The sequence below is a fragment of the Rhineura floridana genome, chromosome 3 (assembly GCF_030035675.1).
Source record: "Rhineura floridana isolate rRhiFlo1 chromosome 3, rRhiFlo1.hap2, whole genome shotgun sequence".
In the NCBI taxonomy this organism is placed as follows: Eukaryota; Metazoa; Chordata; class Lepidosauria; order Squamata; family Rhineuridae; genus Rhineura; species Rhineura floridana.
Genome location: NC_084482.1, coordinates 207169394 through 207188405, shown reverse-complemented (window position 1 = coordinate 207188405; position 19012 = coordinate 207169394). Strand labels below are relative to the sequence as shown.

The following is a 19012-nucleotide window of genomic DNA, read 5'->3' as shown; positions in this document are numbered from 1 at the left end:
CCATCCACCTTCCTGCAGTGGTGTCACTAGCGGGGTGCGGGGAGTGTGGACCGCACCCGGGTGACACCATGAGGGGAGTGACACCCAGAGCCGCCCCGTCGCAGGACAGGGCGCCCACGCCGTTGCCCGGCAAAGGAGCCAAGAAGCGCTCTGGGTCGGCGTCAGAGCAGCCAACTCCTCAGAGGCAGGCAGGCGGGCGGGCGGGCAGGCGAGACCAGGAGCAGCATCGGCGGGGCGAGGGAGGTGTGCCCGCATTCCCAGGCCTGCTTCTCCAGCTGGGTGCCCCTCTGGCGCGTGCCCTCCCAGGGGCATGGGTGGCTGGCCTTGTGCATGCATGCGCGCACGCACATGCTCGGCAAGACATTTGGGGGCTCGCCAAGGAGTTACCGCACTGGGTGACACCAACCCTAGTGACGCCACTGTCTTCCTGGAGTCAAACCATCCCCCCCCGGGCACATTTTTCTTTGTGCAGTTTACGCATTAGACCTACAGGATCGTCTTTCTGGCACGTTGTCACCAATAGTCACCCATACAAAGTCTGCAAATTTCAGCCAGTCATCACTTAGCGTTTTTCTTCTGGAAACAAAAAGATCACCCGGGGCACACAACTCCCCTGGGGTCATTTAGTCCCCCAGCCAGTGTTAGCAGATTGGGATACGAAAAGACCCCAGGGTTGTTTCGATGGAGAAATGATCAGGGACAGGTCAGCAAAGAAAAATTTACATCCTCCGAGTAAGCGGTTTCTGGCTCTGGGTGTTTGGGTATTGTCAAGCACACTTCTGATACCACAGACCCAAATATGGGCTGGGGTCACAATATCTCCCCAACATACATTGAAAATTGGCTTCGGGTAGAAATAGACCCCAAATCCTGCTAGTGTGATCCCCCCCCGAGTTTGTATGATTTCACATACACCCCATTCACATATTTCTGCATTTACACATACCATTCTCACTTTGCATTCACCCTTACAAGCTTGCAGCCAGTGGTAGCTGGTGACCATTTGGGACTGGTGGGGCAGAACGCAGGGAGCCCAACACCAGGTGGTACCAGAACCAATGACAGGTATAGCCAAGAAATTCTAGTTTTGTCCCCATCTGTCTCCCTGCTGAGTTCTAAAGAGCTGGGATGGGAAAGCTTTTTGACCCAGCCGGCCAGATCTTTCTCTCCCAACCCCAACCCTGCAGGCATGTGCGTGGGGTCACCCACCTGTCAATCATCTCATGTCAGGTGACTGATATGTGGCAGTCCCACCCACCTGTCAAAATTGACCCATGGAGGGGAGGGGTCTGTTTTGCCAGCGCATTCAGAGCAGGAAAGCCGGCTGATTGACAGGTGGATGTAGTTTGTGGAAATGGCCTTGTGGGCCAAGAGAGGCCTGTAGGACAGAGGCTCCCTCCCCCCGCGTAACAGCAACACTGAGACTGAGGAGGAGGAAGCTGAGGGTGAGAAGGCAGGAAGGTGGGGGGCAGATTGAGGTTGGTGGGGCAATGCCCCATTTGACCCTAACAGATGAGCCTCCATTGACACACCCACTCATTCACACTGCTCATCCCATTCGTGAAAGCTCTTTGCATCTGGGACAGGCTGGAGGTGGTGTCACTTTCAACATGAAAGAGGAGCGACAGTCAATCAAGCTGCAAATCTCAAAAGAGGTCGACTCCACCAGAGAATCGTTCTGGGTGGTGATTCCAGGCCCCAAGAGTAACTAAGTACTTGCAGGCGTGCTTTCCTCCTCCTGACCAAACATCCAGGGTACTGTTTTGTCACTGTGTTAGTCATACTTAAGAACGTAGCTGTGTGCTAACCCAGGGGTTGCCAACCTTTTAAAGACCATGGGCACATTTTCATTTTTGAAGGGATGCCATGAGCACCAACTCCTTTGGTCACTTCCCTTCCCGCCCTCGCATCCCCCAGATCACTCCCCTCCCTGAGAGATGGAGGGAAAGTGTGCACAAAGAGCCTTCACTTTCCCAAGAGATCTGGGCAAAAGATCCAGTGGAATTAATTTGAACCTTGAAAAGCACATAGAGCTGAAAAAGGAAGTGGGAAAGAGCTTCATTCTTCCAACTTCCTCCGTCAGCTCTATGTACCTTTCAAGGGGAAAAAGGGTAACCTAACCACCCTCACCACTTAATGACCAAGAGGACACTGAATGTATGTGTGTTTGTGGGAAGCTCAGAGGCTTTGTGGGTGCCAAGGGAGGGCCTCAAGAGCCACGTTGGCGACCCTTGCTTTAACAGATTGTCTGTACTTAGCTTTGGCTTCAGAAATAAAAATGTTGGTGGCGTGGCAGCATCTAGAACAGGGGTTCCCAAATTGTGGTCCATGAACCACCAGTGGTCCATCAATTTCATTCAGGTGGTCCACGTTACGTCTGCATTAAATCTTGATATTGATTTTAATTGTATTTTAATTGCTTCTTTTATTTATTTTTGTATCTGAATTCTATGGAATGCAAATTGTAACACAATAAAATACAGTATAAGAAATTTTAAAAAGCAATAAAATACTATTAAAATCATACAGCATCTAGCATGGTGCATTACAATTGCTACAACAGGCAGGAAAATCATTACGTGGTCCACCAAGACCATCAGTAATTTTCAAATGGTCTGTGGGAATAAAAGCTGGGAATCACTGATCTAGACTATTATGTTCAATTCTGTTCACCTTCCCACAAAAGGATGTCATGGATATTACAGGAGACACAGAAGAAAGGGGCATGATCTCTTTAAAACTACCAGACCCAGAGTTTGTTGAACATAAGCAGGAGGAAGGGGCTGCTTGCTGGTGAGAAGGAAAACTCACCATAATAGTCAGGGATGTTGCTCCCAGAATCAGAGGGAGCTGGTGCTGCTGGTAGTAATTGACAGGCCTAAAATATATGTGCGTAAATGTCGTTTACACTCAGGCACCCCATACTACAGATCTTTTTTAATCTACTAAGTGTGAATTCTTTCAACAAGCCTTCTAAGTTGAGACCTATTCCAGTCTGCGTCTGTGTTGGAATTGTTTTTAATAAGTTCCTTTTAATATGTTTTCTTTAATGTTTTAACCCTTTTTTAAAAAGATGTTTTTAAAGCTTTAAAAAAATATTTTAACGTTTTGTTTTAATGTATTTTAAGATCTTTTGATGATGTTTTAAAGTGTTTTTAATGTTTCTGTCTGCCGCCCTGGGCTCCTGCTCGGAGGAAGGGCAGGATATAAATCACATAATAAATAAATAAACTTGGGGAGCTAATTCTCATGTTTAATTCTTCAATGTTTTCATCTTATGTTTCGTATAATGTATGTTTTCATTTTGTAAGCTGCTTTGAGATGTGAAAAGTGGGGTATAATTTTTTTTTTTTTTACAATAATTTTTATTCAAGTTTTCATAAAACATAGAAAACAAAATCATAAAACATTCAAAGACAACAAAACAAAACAAAACAAAAATGATTAAACAAAAAAATAATAATAAAATGTTGACTTCCCATTTGTCACATATCAAATCAGTTATAGGTCTACAATATATAACAATCCTGTCTCTTAAATCATATTATAAAATCACTTTCCTCCAGTAGTTATCTTAATTAGTCATCAAATCTCATAAACATTACTTTATTCTTTCCACAAAAAGTCAAAGAGAGGTTTCAATTCTTTAAGAAATATATCTATCAATTTTTCTCCAAATAAACATATCAATTAATCCATCTCATTAATAATTATAATAATCTTATTGTCATAACCATAGTCCAAATAAACATTTCAATTAATCCATCTCATCAGAATCTGTTAGGTCCAATAATTTCAATAGCCATTATTCCATTATCCCTATTAGTTCCATCTTCCATCTTCAATAGTCCTGTTAAGTCCAGTAATTTTGGTGTCCTATCTTCCATTATCAGTATTCCATAATAATCTTGCTGTTGTAGCCATAGTCATATAATAAGAGTCTGATGGGAATTTCCTCTATCCCAAATATTTTCTTGCCATCCATTCTGAATAAGTTGCTGAAATACTGTTGTAAAGTCATATCTGTGTTCTTCTTTTTTACAAAATGCACTGGCTCATCTCTTAAGAGTTTTTCCATTGTCACATGGCTGCAGTTAATTCCATAGATTTTCTCTATATCAAGCTCCATCACATCATTCCAGTCCAGAAGATTATCCAAGCCATTGATAACTTTATCTCTAATATCTTCATTAATTTCTTCAGAGATAACGTTAAATTCCAAACAGTAGATTTTATTTCTAATATCCATAAACTCCAGATCTTTTTCCAATTCCACATTTGTTCCAATCTCCAGGGCTTGTATCTTCCCTTTATTTTTTCTTTTCTCATCTCTGATCTCATTCTCCTCTCTCAGAGGATCCCCTATTTCTTTAAGCTCCTGCGTCATTTTGCTCAGTTCAATTTTCAGCTCCTTACTACCCTGTCGCAGGGTTTGTTTCGTTATCTCAATCTCATCCATTATTTTCTGAAACATAATTACTTCCAGATTCTCAGCCACTTTCTTGATTGCCATTTTTAAAACCACGAAAACAAAGCAAAACAAAAATAAAGAAGAACCACTTCTTATTTCAGCAACAATTGGGTTAATATTCCAGGCTTGATGACATCACAGTATAAACAGAGCAACCTGCCTTATCTCTCTATGTTCAAGAATGCAAAACAAATGTAGTTCCCAGCATCAAAACAGTTAGTGGCGTCGTGAAGAAGCAGATTCGTCAAAATAAAATAGACCAAAAAGAGAATAGTCCCAGACAATATAATATTCCTCGGAATAGAAATCAGGAATAGAAATCCCTCTTCTGTTTATTATCTTTAGAATGCACTTCCAGGACAGCTTTTTGCGACAGAAACAGAGATAAGCTGTTAATTTCGTGAATAACAGAGAAGAGCTATATCTCACCCAGAAGTTGTCCAAAGCCGATCAATCTGACAAATCTCCTTTTGCTGCAACAATTTAAACCAAGTAAAAAAATAATAGAAAGAAGGGTGCTTGCCTGTTAGTCCGTTCTCTCTTTGAAGAAAAGATAAACGTATCGCTTAAGCAGATAGAGCTTGTTAGGAAGTCCGTCCGGCATTGTTGGCTGGACCTTATCTCATAAATTAATGAAATCCAGTCCTCCCAACAAAAACAGGCTTTGAGGTTGATCTCTACGTTTCTCCCTGCCCGGGAGAAATTTCATCAGTCAAAAAAAAAAAATGTTCTGACTGATTTATATCTGAATAAGCTTCTTTTGAGGCGGGAGCCCGTCCCAAAAGCAGGCACAAGCGAAGTCACCCTTCCCGGAAGTCCGAAAAGTGGGGTATAATTTTTAAACAAATAAATTATATATTTTAGAATTTATTACCTCCCAGGGGGTGGGCTACAACACTTATAAAACACATAATTAACACAGTTGAAAAACAACCTAAACAACATCACAGAAAATAGGGTGGGTGCTGAAAATATACATCTCAGCCTTGAAGGCCAGGTTAAATGTTTTGTTGTAGTTGTTATGTGCCTTCAAGTCGATTACGACTTATGGCGACCCTATGAATCAGTGACCTCCAAGCGCATCTGTCGTTTTGGATACTCTGTTCATAGGATTTTCGTGGTAAGAGGTATTCAAAGGTGGTTTACCATTGCCTTCCTCTGAGTCTGGATGCATCTTAGTCTGGTGTCTCAGCTTTGGCCATTCCACCTTGGGTGCCCCTGCTAGGAATCTAGCCTCTTGGTCTAGACCCCTGACAGCATTGCTCTTAGGTTCTTCGACACTCTCAACCCCCCTCACCACGTTAAGGTGTGCATCCTAAAGGGGGAGGATAAGTGTTACCATTTTTTAAAAAGGATTTGAAAAACAAAGCTTTAAAAGTGAATTGAGCTATATACAAAATGTTTGCAGCTGTCTTTTTTATGATTAAGTGGTGTACCCATTCTGTAAAACAAATAAAAAATATATGAGGATACTAACGTGATTAGGTCCAACCCAAACGTTATAGACTGGTCAGCAAACTTTGCAAGAACTCTTTCTCAGGCTGGGTGTTTTATGTTAAAACAAAAATAGCAAAAAAGTGTACTGGAGAGGCTGGAATGTTTTGGGGTCGTGGTAGAAACACCCCAGTGTGGGCAATGATGTAATTTCAGAAATGTAGAAAATGTCATTTCAGAGGATTAAAAATAGAAACCTTTCTTTCATGACTCATGAGATTGTATCTATAGGGGAAGATTGTGGTCTTGGCTCATGTGCCCAAGGTATTTATTATTTAAATGTATATCCTGCTCTTCCGCCCCCAGGGCGGCAAATACATTAAACGATAAAACTATTAATTTCCAAAAAATCTTAAAAACAATTCCAATACAGATGCAGACTGGTATAAAGATCTCTACTTAAAATGTATGCATTCATTTATTGCATTGATAGCCCATATTTCCTCCAAGGAGCTCAAAGTGGCATACAAACATGGTTCTCCCCCTCCTCATTTAATCCCCACAACAACCCTGTGAGGTAGGTTAGGCTAAAAGGCAGTGACTGGCCCAAAGTCACCCAGGCTTGTTGGAAGGAGGAAAGTCTGCAGTAGGCTCTGAAAAGACAACAGGGATGCAATAATACAGTGACTAATACGTAGGGACAAAGAAAACTATTACAATAGTTATTGTATAGAAATAGAAGAGGACAACAAAAAAGGTAGAACAAGAGCCCTATTCCAAAAGATTAGAGAAATTAAAGTAAAATTTAAATCAAGAGTAGGGACATTGAATAAACAACAGGGGAACACACTGACTGACCGAGATAAAATAAAAGGAAGATGGAATACAGTGAAGAACTATATAAAAGAGATGCAAAGATGACAGATTAATTCACAGAGGAACAATATGATAAAGAACCAGAAATTTTAGAATATGAGGTGTAATGACAACAGAAGATTTATGTAACTTTAAAGTCAACAATGAGGAAATTGAACTCGTCAAGGATTATCAATACTTTGGCACAGTCATTAACCAAAATGGAGACAATAGTCAAGAAATCAGAAGGAGACTAGGACTGGGGAGGGCAGCTATGAGAGAACTAGAAAAGGCCCTCAAATGCAAAGATGTATCACTGAACACTAAAGTCAGGATCATTCAAACCATGGTATTCCCGATCTCTATGTATGGATGTGAAAGTTGGACAGTGAAAAAAGTGGAGAAGAGAAAAATCAACTCATTTGAAATGTGGTGTTGGAGGAGAGCTTTGCGCATACCACGGACTGCGAAAAAGACCAATAATTGGGTGTTAGAACAAATTAAACCAGAACTACCATTAGAATCTCAAATGATGAAACTGAGGTTATCATACTTTGGACACATAATGAGAAGACATGATTCACTAGGAAAGACAATAATGCTGGGAAAAACGGAAGGGAGTCGAAAAAGAGGAAGGCCAAAGAAAAGATGGATTGATTCCATAAAGGAAGCCACAGACTTACACGATCAGAACAGGGTGATTTATAACAGACGCTATTGGAGGTTGATGGGGTCGCCGTAAGTCGAAATCGACCTGAAGGCACATAACACGCACACCCATCAAAGCAGGTGCTCTCTCGCTCTCTCTGCAAGGGTAAGTTTAAGGGTTAAGCTGACAGAGTTGTGTTTCCTAGAGAGGAATTTTACATACATACCAACCAACCCCCCAAAAAACCTCAAAGGAATGAGGTCTTAGGGGGGAAAGGGTGTATGTAAAAAGAGGGGAGGGGTTGGTGTTGAGTTCCCCCCGCAGGAGAGATCCTGGAGCATCTGAGGCAGGAGAAGCCTGGAATCCCCGCAAAGCTTTTGGTGCAATTAGCCCGTGAGTCTAGCGAAGGTGCCCGCGGAGCAGGAGACTCCGCCGTTGTGGTTGTTTCTGCGCTGACCCCTGGGCGGGAGGCGAGAGGGGGCGGGATCCCTGGCGGGTGGAGAGGCGAGAGGGGTGTATTCAATGTCATGCCCACCCCCCAATGGCCACTATCGCTTTCAGCTGTGATCCTGTGCCCACCCCTCTTGAGTCTACCCCCCCCGGTGTCTCCCCGCCAAACGCTGGACCATCCTGAGACCTGCTTAGCTTCACTAAGTTGGCTCTTTCAGATGCCTTCAGACCACGCCATAGGACAACAGGAGCAGAGCATCTTGGCCCGCAAGGGGAGATGCCTGGCCTCTGTTTCAATGGCTGTCCGGTTTATTTCTTAATACACGTGTAGCCCACTCTTACTTCTCGAAATAGGGCTGCCTATAAGGTTCTCTCTCTCTCTCTCTCTAACCCCCCCGCCTCACATTTCATCATCCGAACAATCCACTCCCTGCACCCAAATGTTATCCTCTCAACAACCCTGCAAGGTAGGTTAGGTTCTTTCCCCCTCACAGATATTATATCCTCGCAGCAAACCTTCAAGGTAAGTTAGGTTCTCTTTCCCTCACACACGTTTTATCATCTGAGCAACCCTGCAAGGTAGGCTAGGGTTTTCCTCTAGGGTTGCCAGGTTCCTGGCCTGAGACTGATCCTGTATCTTTAGCAGAAGAGAAAGTCAGCCAAGTGCAGGTGTTCTTGCTACAGTGTAATGAGAAAAACCACAAGGTGGGACTCTGCCTTCCCCCTCCACAACTTTTAAAGATACTGAAGACCTCTGGGAGGCCGGGCCTGGCAACCAAGAGGTCTTCTGTATCTTTAAAAGTTGTGCAGGTGGGAGGGAGAATTCCACCTTGTGGTTTTTCCCATTACAGGGTTGCAAGAACACCTGCACTTGGCTGACTTTCTCTTCTCCTACAGATACAGGATCAGTCTCAGGCCAGGAACCTGGCAACCCTAGTCACAGAGCAGTGCCTGTGTGTGTGTGTGTGTGTGTGTGTGTGTGTGTGTGTGTGTGTGTGTGTGTGTGAGAGAGAGAGAGAGAGAGAGAGAGAGAGAGAGAGAGGCCAATACCAAAACCCACTCAAGCAAAGTAGAACACTTGGTCCCCCACTTTCAAATTCTTGTTCTCCCCCTAGAGACTCTTTTTTAAAAAAATAAAATAAATCCTGAGATCTAGGTACCTTGGTGCAGTGGTCAAAGAAAGTGCCACACCAGGGTAGGGTTGCCAGGTTCAATGTCTGAGACTGATCCAGTATCTTTGGGAGAAGAGAAAGTCAGCCAAGCGCAGGTTTTCTTGCAACAGTGTAATGGGAAAAACCACAAGGTGGAATTCTCCCTTCCCCCTCCACAACTTTTAAAGATACAGAAGACCTCTTGAAGGCTGGGCCTGGCATCTGTGACCCACACACACCCCTCAGCCAGGCTCTGCTCTCTCTCTCTCTCTCTCTCTCACACACACACACACACCTCAGCCAGGCTCTGCTCTGTCACACACACCTCAGCCAGACACTGCTGTGACCCACAATGGGGTGATGTTCCCTGCCATATGCTCCGAGGTTCCCTGTTCTGCCAGGCCATGCTTCGTAGTCCAGCCCCCCCCCCAAAAAAAACCCTGAGGAGTAGGACCCTAAGCAACTCACTGTAGGAACACAATGCAATTCCAAACGGCCACTTTGATTCCTTCTAGATGGCCCTAGGAATATGTGAAATTTACATATGCTCCCTGGGATGGCTTTGGAAGGGCTGTAGCTGAGTGGTAAGAGCATCTGCTTTGCATGGAGGAGGTCCCAGGTTCACTCCACAACATCTCCAGGTAAGGCCAGGGAATGGCCTTGCAAGTCACTTGCAAGTCACTGTAGAGCAGGAGATCCCAAACTGTGGTCTGTAGACCATCAGTGGTCTGTGAGCTTCCCTTGAATGGTCCGCGGCATGTTTGTATTAAATATTCATACTGAGTTTTAATTGTATTTTTATTGCTTCCGTTATTTATTGTATCGCATTTTATTGTGTTGCAATTTGAATTCTACGGAATGCAAACTATAATATTATAAAATGCAATATAAGAAATAAAAGAAGCAATAAGAACACATTTTAAAATCATGCAGCTTCTAGCACAACGTATTACAATTGCTGAAAGAGGCAGAACAATGATTAAGGGGTCCACCAAGACCACTTGCCGTTTTCAAGCGGTCCATGGGAAAAATAACTTTGGGAAGCCCTGCTGGGCTGGATAAGGGGAGGGGAACGTTTTTCAGATCAAGGGCCGCATTCTCTTCTGAGCAACCTTCCAGGGGCCACATCCAAGACTTCAAGCAGGAGTCTTTCTCAGCCCTACCTGGAGATGCCGGGGATTGAACCTGGGCCCTTTTGCTCTGCCTCTGAGCTACGGCGCTTCCTGACTGTCAGTTGTGACGATTGGATGATTGTGTCATGCGGATGCTCTGTGAATGAACCAAACATACAGCAGTGTCTCACCGGACACGGATAGTTTGCAATCCCTCTTGGTGACAAATCTGTCAATCTCGTCAGTGGATTTCCCCCTCCTCCTCTCTTATTCCAGTTTCCATTTCTTCCCTAATTGTTCCAGTGTAGAACCCTCTTTTTGTTCCGGAGAGTTCCGTACAAAGACATTTGTTTGTGGGAGATCGTCTCAGGGATGGGAATGGAAGAGGGTGCTGACCCAACAGCAGGGAAAAGACCTCAGAGCACAGAAACACCACTTTATGTCGTCCAGTCTGGGAGTATCCAGGAATTCCTGCAAAGGAGACCAGCAGAAGAAGTGAAAGGAGAACAAGACAGAGGTCAGCTTCAGAGATGGGAAGTTCATTGGCCAGAACTGCTGAAGATGGTGGAGGCTCCTTGCCTGGACTGGGAGGTCCCACCTCTTCCAGGGGAGCCTACCCCGTGGGACGACGTGAGGGCCTTCCTGGCCTCCTTTGAGCAAGTAGCCAAAGCCTGCCGGTGGCCCCGGGAAGAGTGGGCAGCCCGGCTCCTGCCAGCCCTCAGCGGAGAAGCCGAGAGGGCCTTTTTCACATTAGCGGCCAGAGACAGAGAGGATTATGGGAAGGTTAGGGCAGCCATTTTGCACAGAGACTCCATCAGCCGGGAGAAGAACCGCCAGCACTTCCGGCATTTCTGCTACCAGGAGGCCGAGGGGCCCAGAGGGGCCTACAGCCAGCTCCAGGAGCTTTGCCATGGGTGGCTGAAGGTGGAGAGGCACTCTAAGGAGCAGATCCTGGAGCTGCTGATCCTGGAGCAGTTCCTGGCTGTCCTGCCAGTGGAGGTCCAGAGCTGGGTCAGGAAATGCAGCCCAGAGACCTGCTTCCAGGCGGTGGCCCTGGCCGAGGACTTCCTGCTGAAGCAACAAGAGTCCCAGATACAAGAAAATCAGGTGATGCCTGTTGATTATGCTGTTTGTGTGTGATACAGAGCCTATGATGGAGCATAGATTGTGTGTGATATGTGTCCCCATCTCAGTGCAGGGGGAAAGTGCACAAAGGCTTGTCTCTCCTGGTTTTTGCAAAATCTCTTTAATTACCTGGTAGAGGGAGCTGCTTCCCTTTGAAATGATAGATTAAACCAGCCTTGTTAAAATCTCTCCACTTTTGATATTTGGTCAAGGGAGCCCTTTGTCTAAGAAATTATAAACTAAGGCTGCATACACACTACATATTTAAAGCCTGTTTACAGTACATGGCTTGCCCCCCCCCCGATTCCTGGGAACTAGTTTTGTAAGGGTGCTGGGAATTGTGGCTCTGTGAGGGGTAAACTACAGTTCCCAAGGTATTTTTTTAAGATATTTGCAAATTTAACAATGGGGGGTGGATAAGAAAAGGATTTTAAAAAAATGAAGGGGGGAAAAAGTAATTAGTAAAATCATCTGCCATCAGCTCACCATTAAGAATACAATAATCGTCAGAACATCCATCTTAAGCTAAACCTATAAACCCTCCAGATGTCCAAATAGGTATCCACATGAAAGTGATGTCTGTAACAAACATGTTCAAATGTAGACAGGGTTCTTTGGGGGAATAAATGTACATAAGAACATAAGAAGAGCCTGGTGGATCAGCCCAGTGGCCCATCTAGTCCAGCATCCTATTCTCACAGTGGTCAACCAGAAGCCCACAAGCAGGACCTGAGTGCAAGAGCACTCTCCCCTCTTGCAGCTGCCGGCAACTGGTTTTCAGAAGCATGTGCCTATCACTGTGGTGGAAGAGCACAGCCATCATGGCTAGGAGCCATCGATAGCCTTATGTATGGTGAGTGTACATAGCATAAATCCACCCTGTAAAGTCTCCACACCCCTGACCTAGAGATCTACCACTCAGTCCCATTCCCGCCCTACAACCTGATTTCCATATTTCCCTTGCCATCTTCCCCTGTGAGAGAGAGCTTCTCTGCTTTTTCAGGCCCTGACACCGTTTGATGAGGTGGCTGCGAGTGTCTTCGAGGCAGGCCAGGCTCTGCCTGAGGTGAAGGAGATGCTGCTGTGCGTCGAAGCCAGGCAGAGAGGGGGTGGGGATGACACAGCCACGGGTAAGTTGGCAACACTTGATTATTATTTTTTCAATCAGTCTTTTGTGTTGGCTTAATCACACTCTACCTTTACCTTGCCCTTCCGATTGTTCAGAAACTCTCCGTGTGTCTAATCTTGGTTAACGCCTTACAACAGCCCTGCATTGTTGATCAGTGTCATCGTTGCAGATGAAAATTTAAGGCAGAGGTTGCCAACGCATGGGGGCCAGTATGCCCACCAGTACCTCCTCTCGTGCCCATGAAATGTCTGAGAAAGAGAAAAAGAGAAAGGTCTCTTGAAATATCCTCTCAAAAATCCATAATGCACAAGAGGCTGTTTGTTCTTCCTGCTCAGTGCCTGTTTGCGCTGGGTCAGTCTCTCTTACATTGAACTCACCCTAGGGTTGCCAGGTTCAATCCCTGAGACTGATCCTGTATCTTTAGGAGAAGAGAAAGTCAGCCAAGTGCAGGTGTTCTTGCAACCCTGTAATGGGAAAAGCCACAAGGTGGAATTCTCCCTTCCCCCTGCACAACTTTTAAAGATACAGAAGACCTCTTGGAGGCTGGGCCTGGCAACCAAGAGGTCTTTTGTATCTTTAAAAGTTGTGCAGGGGGAAGGGAGAATTCCACCTGTGGTTTTTCTTATTACAGGGTTGCAAGAACACCTGCACTTGGCTGACTTTCTTTTCTCCTAAAGATACAGGATCAGTCTCAGGGATTGAACCTGGCAACCCTAACTCGCCCCTTTCAACATGCCCACATTTCACTGGGTTCCAGGGCTGGATGCCCACCCTCTCGGCCATTCTAAACAGAGTAGAGTTGCAGAGAGCTTCTCTCTGAGAGACTGTGGCAATGGTTGATTTGGGTGCCCTTTTTCTAATTGATTTGGAGACTGGGAGATGCCTGCACATTCTGCTTCTGCTCTTTTCAGTGTGGCAGCCATTTTGTGTTAGGCCATGCCCTTCTATGGCAGCCATTTTGTGACTGGCGCCCATGGTACTTTCTCAAAATTCCAAGCATCCCACTGGCCACAAAGGGGTTGGTGACCCCTGAAAAGACTGTTAATGGTGCAGAGCTTGGAAAAGTTACTTTTTTGAACTACAACTCCCATCAGCCCCAGCCAGCATGGCCACTGGATTGAGCTGATGGGAGTTGCAGTTCAAAAAAGTAACTTTTCCAAGCTCTGTTGGTGTATACTTTAATTTGCACAGTTCCTCTCTGTCTCTTTCTATCTCTCTTATTTTTGCACAACTTATTCTGGTCATAGGGTAGGGTTGAAAACATTTTAAAAGAACTACAGCCCATACATAAAATCGAGTACAGAAAACTGACAAAAAGGGTTCTAAATTCAGTCTTTATTAATTTGCTCCAGTGAGCATCTGGATCGTGACCAAAGAACCAGAAGCACATCAAAACAGAAAGTGCATTTAACATTTATTAAAAATAACTAACAAACAGTGAAAGATTGTAAACATTCATTTAAAACAGAGAAAGCATGATGCAAAATAAACAGAACATATGATTACAATATAGAAGGCAAAACAATTACGATGAGGCTATTACAACCTCTAAATAGAAGAAGCATAAAACAATTTGCCTGAACTGCTTAAGGTGTAACAAGAAATTATAGATGAAAAATGAAATATAAGGAAGCAATTATCCTTCTAACAACCTTCTTCCAATCCAGCTAACTTAAGAGCAAAAGTAGGAAGAAGATTTATATTTCCCTAGAATTTGGATAGATTTTTAAATGCATAATACATTTAAAGCAGTATCATGCCACTTTAAACAGTCCTCGTTTCCCCTAAAGAATCCTGAGAACTGTAGTTTGTTAAGGTTTCTAAGAGTTCTTAGGACACCTCCTATTCCCCTCACAGAACTACAGTTCCCAGAGTGGTTTAACAATCAGTCCCTCTTCCCTGGGAACTCTAGAAATTGTAGCTCTGTGGGGTCTCCTAACAACTCTCAGCACCCTTCACAAACTACACTTCCCAGGATTCTTTAGGGGAAACCAGGACTGTTTAAAGTGGCATGACACTGCTTTAAGTGTCTAGTGTGGATGGTGCCAAGCAGACTTTGGGGAATAATGAACAAATAAATTATTGTAAATTGGGAAAGCGTTTGTCAATAGGTCCATATCCAGACGTTTGGTGATGAGGTCCACTGTTTCCCATTGAAAGGTTCCTGTGCAAAGATCACCCATGACGATTAGGAGGGAAATCCAAAAATAGGATGAAAAAGGAGCTCTCCCTCTCTCCCAAGAACCCCAAACCAGCATGCCTTTAGCGTATAGGAGAAATGCCATCGAGAGGGAGGGAAAAATAGTGGAGGGCTAAAGGATTGTAAAAAGGAAGCAAGATCTGGGTGGACATGTGTGTCCCCAGTATAAAGACCTCCCCATTTCAAATATTTTCCTACACTTTCTAGTTCTTTCTAGTTATGCCCCTGAATAATTTACTCTTCATCCAAAATTAGCCCTTCCTCACTACTTACCTGCCTACAGTGTGGAAAAAAATTGTATACATATTAAAAATTCCTAAAAATACATTTGAAAAAACAACAACCCTTCCTTGACTGAGGATGAGAATCCTCAAATTCTGGATCGTTTCTCCTTGTCCTCCTCATTGTACCTTGCAATCCTTCAACTTCCTTATCACAACTGGGTTTGTAAATCTCAGGTGTCGGGGGGGGACCTTTGGCCCTCCAGATGTGGCTGAATGATATTTCCCATCAGCCCCAGCCAGCATGGCCAGGGGGCTAGGGATCATAGGATCATAGAGTTGGAAGGGGCCGATAAGGCCATCAAGTCCAACCCCCTGCTCAAGGCAGGAATCCAAATTAAAGCATATCCAACAGGTGGATGATGATGGAAGTTGTTGTTCAGCAACATCAGGATGGCCCAAGGTTCCCCACTCCTGGCAAATAGGGAAAGGATGTTATTTAAGAGGAAAAATCATCCTCTAATGTAACAAATACATTGTGGGGTTTCATCCAACTGTTGGGGCCTTCCAAAAATTCAGCCTTCCAGTTCTCTCTCTTAATAGAGGAGAAAATATGCTAGTATGTATGACTTCAAAATGTGGTTTGGGGGCCCCTCTGCTCATTCTCCGAGGGGGGACTCTGGACTTGTGCCCCCCAGTCCTACCGTGATGGCACCACTGTGGCTGAGTGGGGATTTGCTACCAGGCCAAGTTTTATACAGCTCAGGACCAGGTTACTTGAGAGACCACCTTATCCCTGATATACCCTGTAGGTCACTCCAGTCTGTGGGAGAGTTTCTCCTCAAAGAGATGAGAAGCCCCCTCTCTCTAGTCACTCAGAGCAGGGCTTTCATTGTGGCTGCCCCTGTTCTGTGGAACAGCATTCCTGTCGAGGTACAATAGGCGCTCACTGTCTGCATTTTCCAGAAACAGTTGAAGACATTTTTGCTTCAGCAGCTTTCTCAGCTGGATGTCTCTGACGTGTGTGCCTACCTTATGTTGTTTTTAAATTAATCTGCTGCTTTCTGTATTGTCTTTACCTGTTTTTTTAAGCTGCTTGTGTTGTATTTTGTACATGGTCTTGAGACGTGTGTGTGGCGGCACCTACCCTGTGGAATCCCCTCCCTTTGAATATTAGGCAGGCGCCACCTCTGCTATCTTTTCGGCACCTTTGGAAGACTTTCCTCTTTCAACGAGCCTTTTAAGTTGAGACCTATCCCAGTCCGCGTCTGTGTTAGAATTGCTTTTAATATGTTTTCTTTAATAATGTTTTTAACCTCTTTTTTTTTAAAGATGTTTTTAAAGATTTTTTTAGAATGTTTTTTAACGTTTTGTTTTTATGTATTTTAAGGTCTTTTTATGATGTTTTTAAGTGTTTTTAGCGTTTCTGTTTGCCGCCCTGGGCTCCTGCTGGGAGGAAGGGCGGGATATAAATAAAATAATAAATAAAATAAATAAATAAATAAATGATAATAATAATATAATTTGAACGTGGATCTCTACATTCAAACCACTGCACCTTGGTTCACTTCTGGCTCCTATTCAAAGTTCTCTCTCTCCACCCCCAGATTAGGGAATTGGTTATATCTACTCAATCTTAAATTGTTTTTATATTGTTTTGAATATTAAAATTGTGTTTTAAATTGTTTTTAAAAATATGTTTTTCAATTGTGTATTTGTTTTAATGTTTTGATTGCTGTAAACCGCCCAGAGAGCTTCGGCTATGGGGCGGTATACAAGTGCAATAAATAAATAAATAAATTGATTTTCTCACTTCTCCAGCAGGTAAAGGGTGGCTAACCCTCGAAGCAGCTGAGGACAATCCACCAGACTATTTAGAGAGAGTGGAACCATGTGGAACATCAATGTGGAAAGCCAAGGAGATCTTTCCTCAATGCCCTGAGCAAGAAATCACCACTGAAGATTGCCCCAGAGCAACATTCCAGAAGACGGCTCCTGGGGAGAGAGTGGATCACTCTGTTCCTTATGGCAGAAGTTATCAGGTTCTTCAGGAAACAATAGCTCACCGAAGAATACCAACTGGTAGGAGGCAAAATATCGGCAGTGCTCGTAAGAACAGCAAGCGAAGCTCCATGTCCTTTGACTATCAGCGTGCACGCGGGAGGGGCAAGCCATACAAATGCGTGGTTTGCGGGCAAGGCTCTCGATATCGATCGGACTTAATTGTTCATCAGAGAATCCACACTGGGGAAAGACCCTATGAATGCTTGTACTGTGGGAAAAGCTTCCCTTACAAATGTAGCCTTAACAGACACTATAAAATTCACACAGGCGAGAAACCATACGCCTGCCCTGTGTGCGGGCAGAGGTTCTCCAGCAGTACAAACCTTAGCAGGCACCAGAGAATCCACACATGACGTCAGCCAGCTTGATCTGCGGGGATAGTCTCAGTTCTGATTGGCCGTGAGGAGTTGGTTGCTGCTGGAATATTCAAAGACAAGCTTCTGGGGTGGGGTGGGAAGTCATGATTTTGGGGACTCAGAAGGTGCTAATGTTCAGTTCAATTATTTATTGCTTACTTCAATAAAGACCCATTTTCTTGCCTGCACCGATTGTCTTTTTAAGACATTTTATTGATTGTGTGCTTGAGAGAGGGTAGTGGTATTTTGCAGGGGAGGCAGATCCATGTGGGCAAGTGGGACACTGCCGCACCAACCTTAGTCTTCCATCAGCTAGCCCCCACCTGCCTGCCTTCCTATTTACAACCAGTCCAGGGGGTGGCCATGGCTATCAGCTGCCTCCTGCTTACTTTCAGTTTTGCCCTCCTGGAAGTCAGCAGCAGTGGCGACTGGCAACTCCATGCCAGTGGGGCAGTGGAATCCACACATTTTAGCATGTTTTTAAATTGCTTTGTAAAAATGTGTTTTTTAAATTTGTATATTTGTTTTTAATGTTTTTAATTGTTGTAAACCGCCCAGAGAGCTTCAGCTATGGGGCAGTATATAAACGCAATAAATAATAGTAATAATTCCATAATTTGGGGGCCACCACTGAGAAGGCACTCCCTTCTTGTTGCCATCCTCCAAGCTTTCCTCTGAGTTTAGAACAGGGATGTCAGTTATAACTGACTGGGAGGCTTTATGTGTGGGTTCAGCCCTGTGCAGACGTGGGATCCTGCACCCCCCACCCCAGGACCAGAGGTCTCCTTGTGACAATACTTGAGCTGAAGGAGAAGTGTCTCTAAGCACCTGCCCCCATCAGGGCTGGGCCGTGAGCCGGGAAGGGGCGCAGCCTCTGGCACCTATATCAAGCTCTCAGTCTGAGCTGCTTGACTGCTGAAGCAACAGCTTCCTTATAGCTCCACACCTCCAGCATAAAAGCTTTCCTGAACTGGGGAAATGGACACCTTTTCAGGGCCTTTTAATCTCTTCTGAGTCAGGATCAAACTGGAACACCAGCCATCATTTTATGCAGATACACACAAACAGAGTAGTGCCCCAGTTTGCTCTGCATGCTAATCCCCATTTCCAGAGCTTGGAAGTAACTAGTTACAAGTAACAAATTGTAATTTATTACTTTTTTGAGTAACAAGTGGGTAACTTCATTACATTTTGCTGGTAATAGAATGAGTAGTAACTTCATTACTTTTGAGGAGTAACTGTAATGTTTCCAGCATGACTTTTGCGCATTACTTGGGGGAGGGGAAGTCTTCTGCTCCTCTGATTTGTGAATAAAAATCATGTGCTTCAAATTGGGCTTCTGTGCAGCATTGTTCTTCCTTCATGCTCTATGGGTGCTTAGGAGGCAACGAGGGAGGAGGTGGAGAGCGAGACGGCGTGGAGAAAACAATTGTTTAAAAATTGACAGGAGTGGAAGGAGAAAAGAGCTGGAGGCAATATATATATACAAAAATATGTGTGTTGGGGTATCATCATTGCTGGGGGTGGGGTGAGGGGATGCTAGATTCTGTTATGCCATTCTGTTAATCTTATGGAAAAAAACATTCTACTACCCTCTGTGTGTGCGTGCTTATTTCTAATATTGTTTTAGGCTACTTAGATATGCAGCAGCCAAGGCCAGCACCTTGTAGGCATTTTTTTTTAAAAGTAACTAAAATGTAATTGTAGCAATTACTTTTGAGTAAAAGTAAAGTAATCAGTTACTTTCAGAGCAATTGTAATTGTAATGGTAATTACTATTTTGGGGTGCCATGTA

At 44.2% G+C, this 19012-nt stretch overlaps 1 protein-coding gene across 6 annotated transcripts; it reads left to right on the top strand.

Annotated features, from left to right (window-relative positions):
* The first annotated feature begins 7485 nt into the window (after positions 1 to 7485).
* Positions 7486 to 17613, top strand: LOC133382426 (zinc finger and SCAN domain-containing protein 16-like). 6 transcript variants are annotated; one of them, XM_061622142.1, is made up of 4 exons: positions 7486 to 7574; positions 10426 to 11229; positions 12251 to 12377; positions 16619 to 17611. In XM_061622142.1, the coding sequence occupies exons 2-4, from the start codon at positions 10495 to 10497 to the stop codon at positions 17212 to 17214; spliced, it is 1458 nt and encodes a 485-aa protein (XP_061478126.1). In that variant the 5' UTR covers positions 7486 to 7574; positions 10426 to 10494; the 3' UTR covers positions 17215 to 17611. The 6 variants fall into 6 exon arrangements, with proteins under 6 accessions (XP_061478126.1, XP_061478127.1, XP_061478125.1 ...); XM_061622143.1 differs by lacking the exon at positions 7486 to 7574 and adding an exon at positions 7642 to 7802 and having other exon boundaries at positions 10431 to 11229; XM_061622141.1 differs by lacking the exon at positions 7486 to 7574 and adding an exon at positions 7642 to 7802 and having other exon boundaries at positions 16619 to 17610.
* The last annotated feature ends 1399 nt before the right edge of the window (positions 17614 to 19012 follow it).

What these genes read in the sequence shown, in the direction of transcription:
- LOC133382426 (XM_061622140.1), top strand. Translation starts at nt 8,300, where the DNA reads ATGTTATCCTCTCAACAACCCTGCAAG. An exon ending in CCCAGATACAAGAAAATCAG is followed by an intron (nt 11,230 to 12,250) that starts GTGATGCCTGTT and finishes CTGCTTTTTCAG; the next exon opens with GCCCTGACACCGTTTGATGA. An exon ending in TGGGGATGACACAGCCACGG is followed by an intron (nt 12,378 to 16,618) that starts GTAAGTTGGCAA and finishes TCACTTCTCCAG; the next exon opens with CAGGTAAAGGGTGGCTAACC.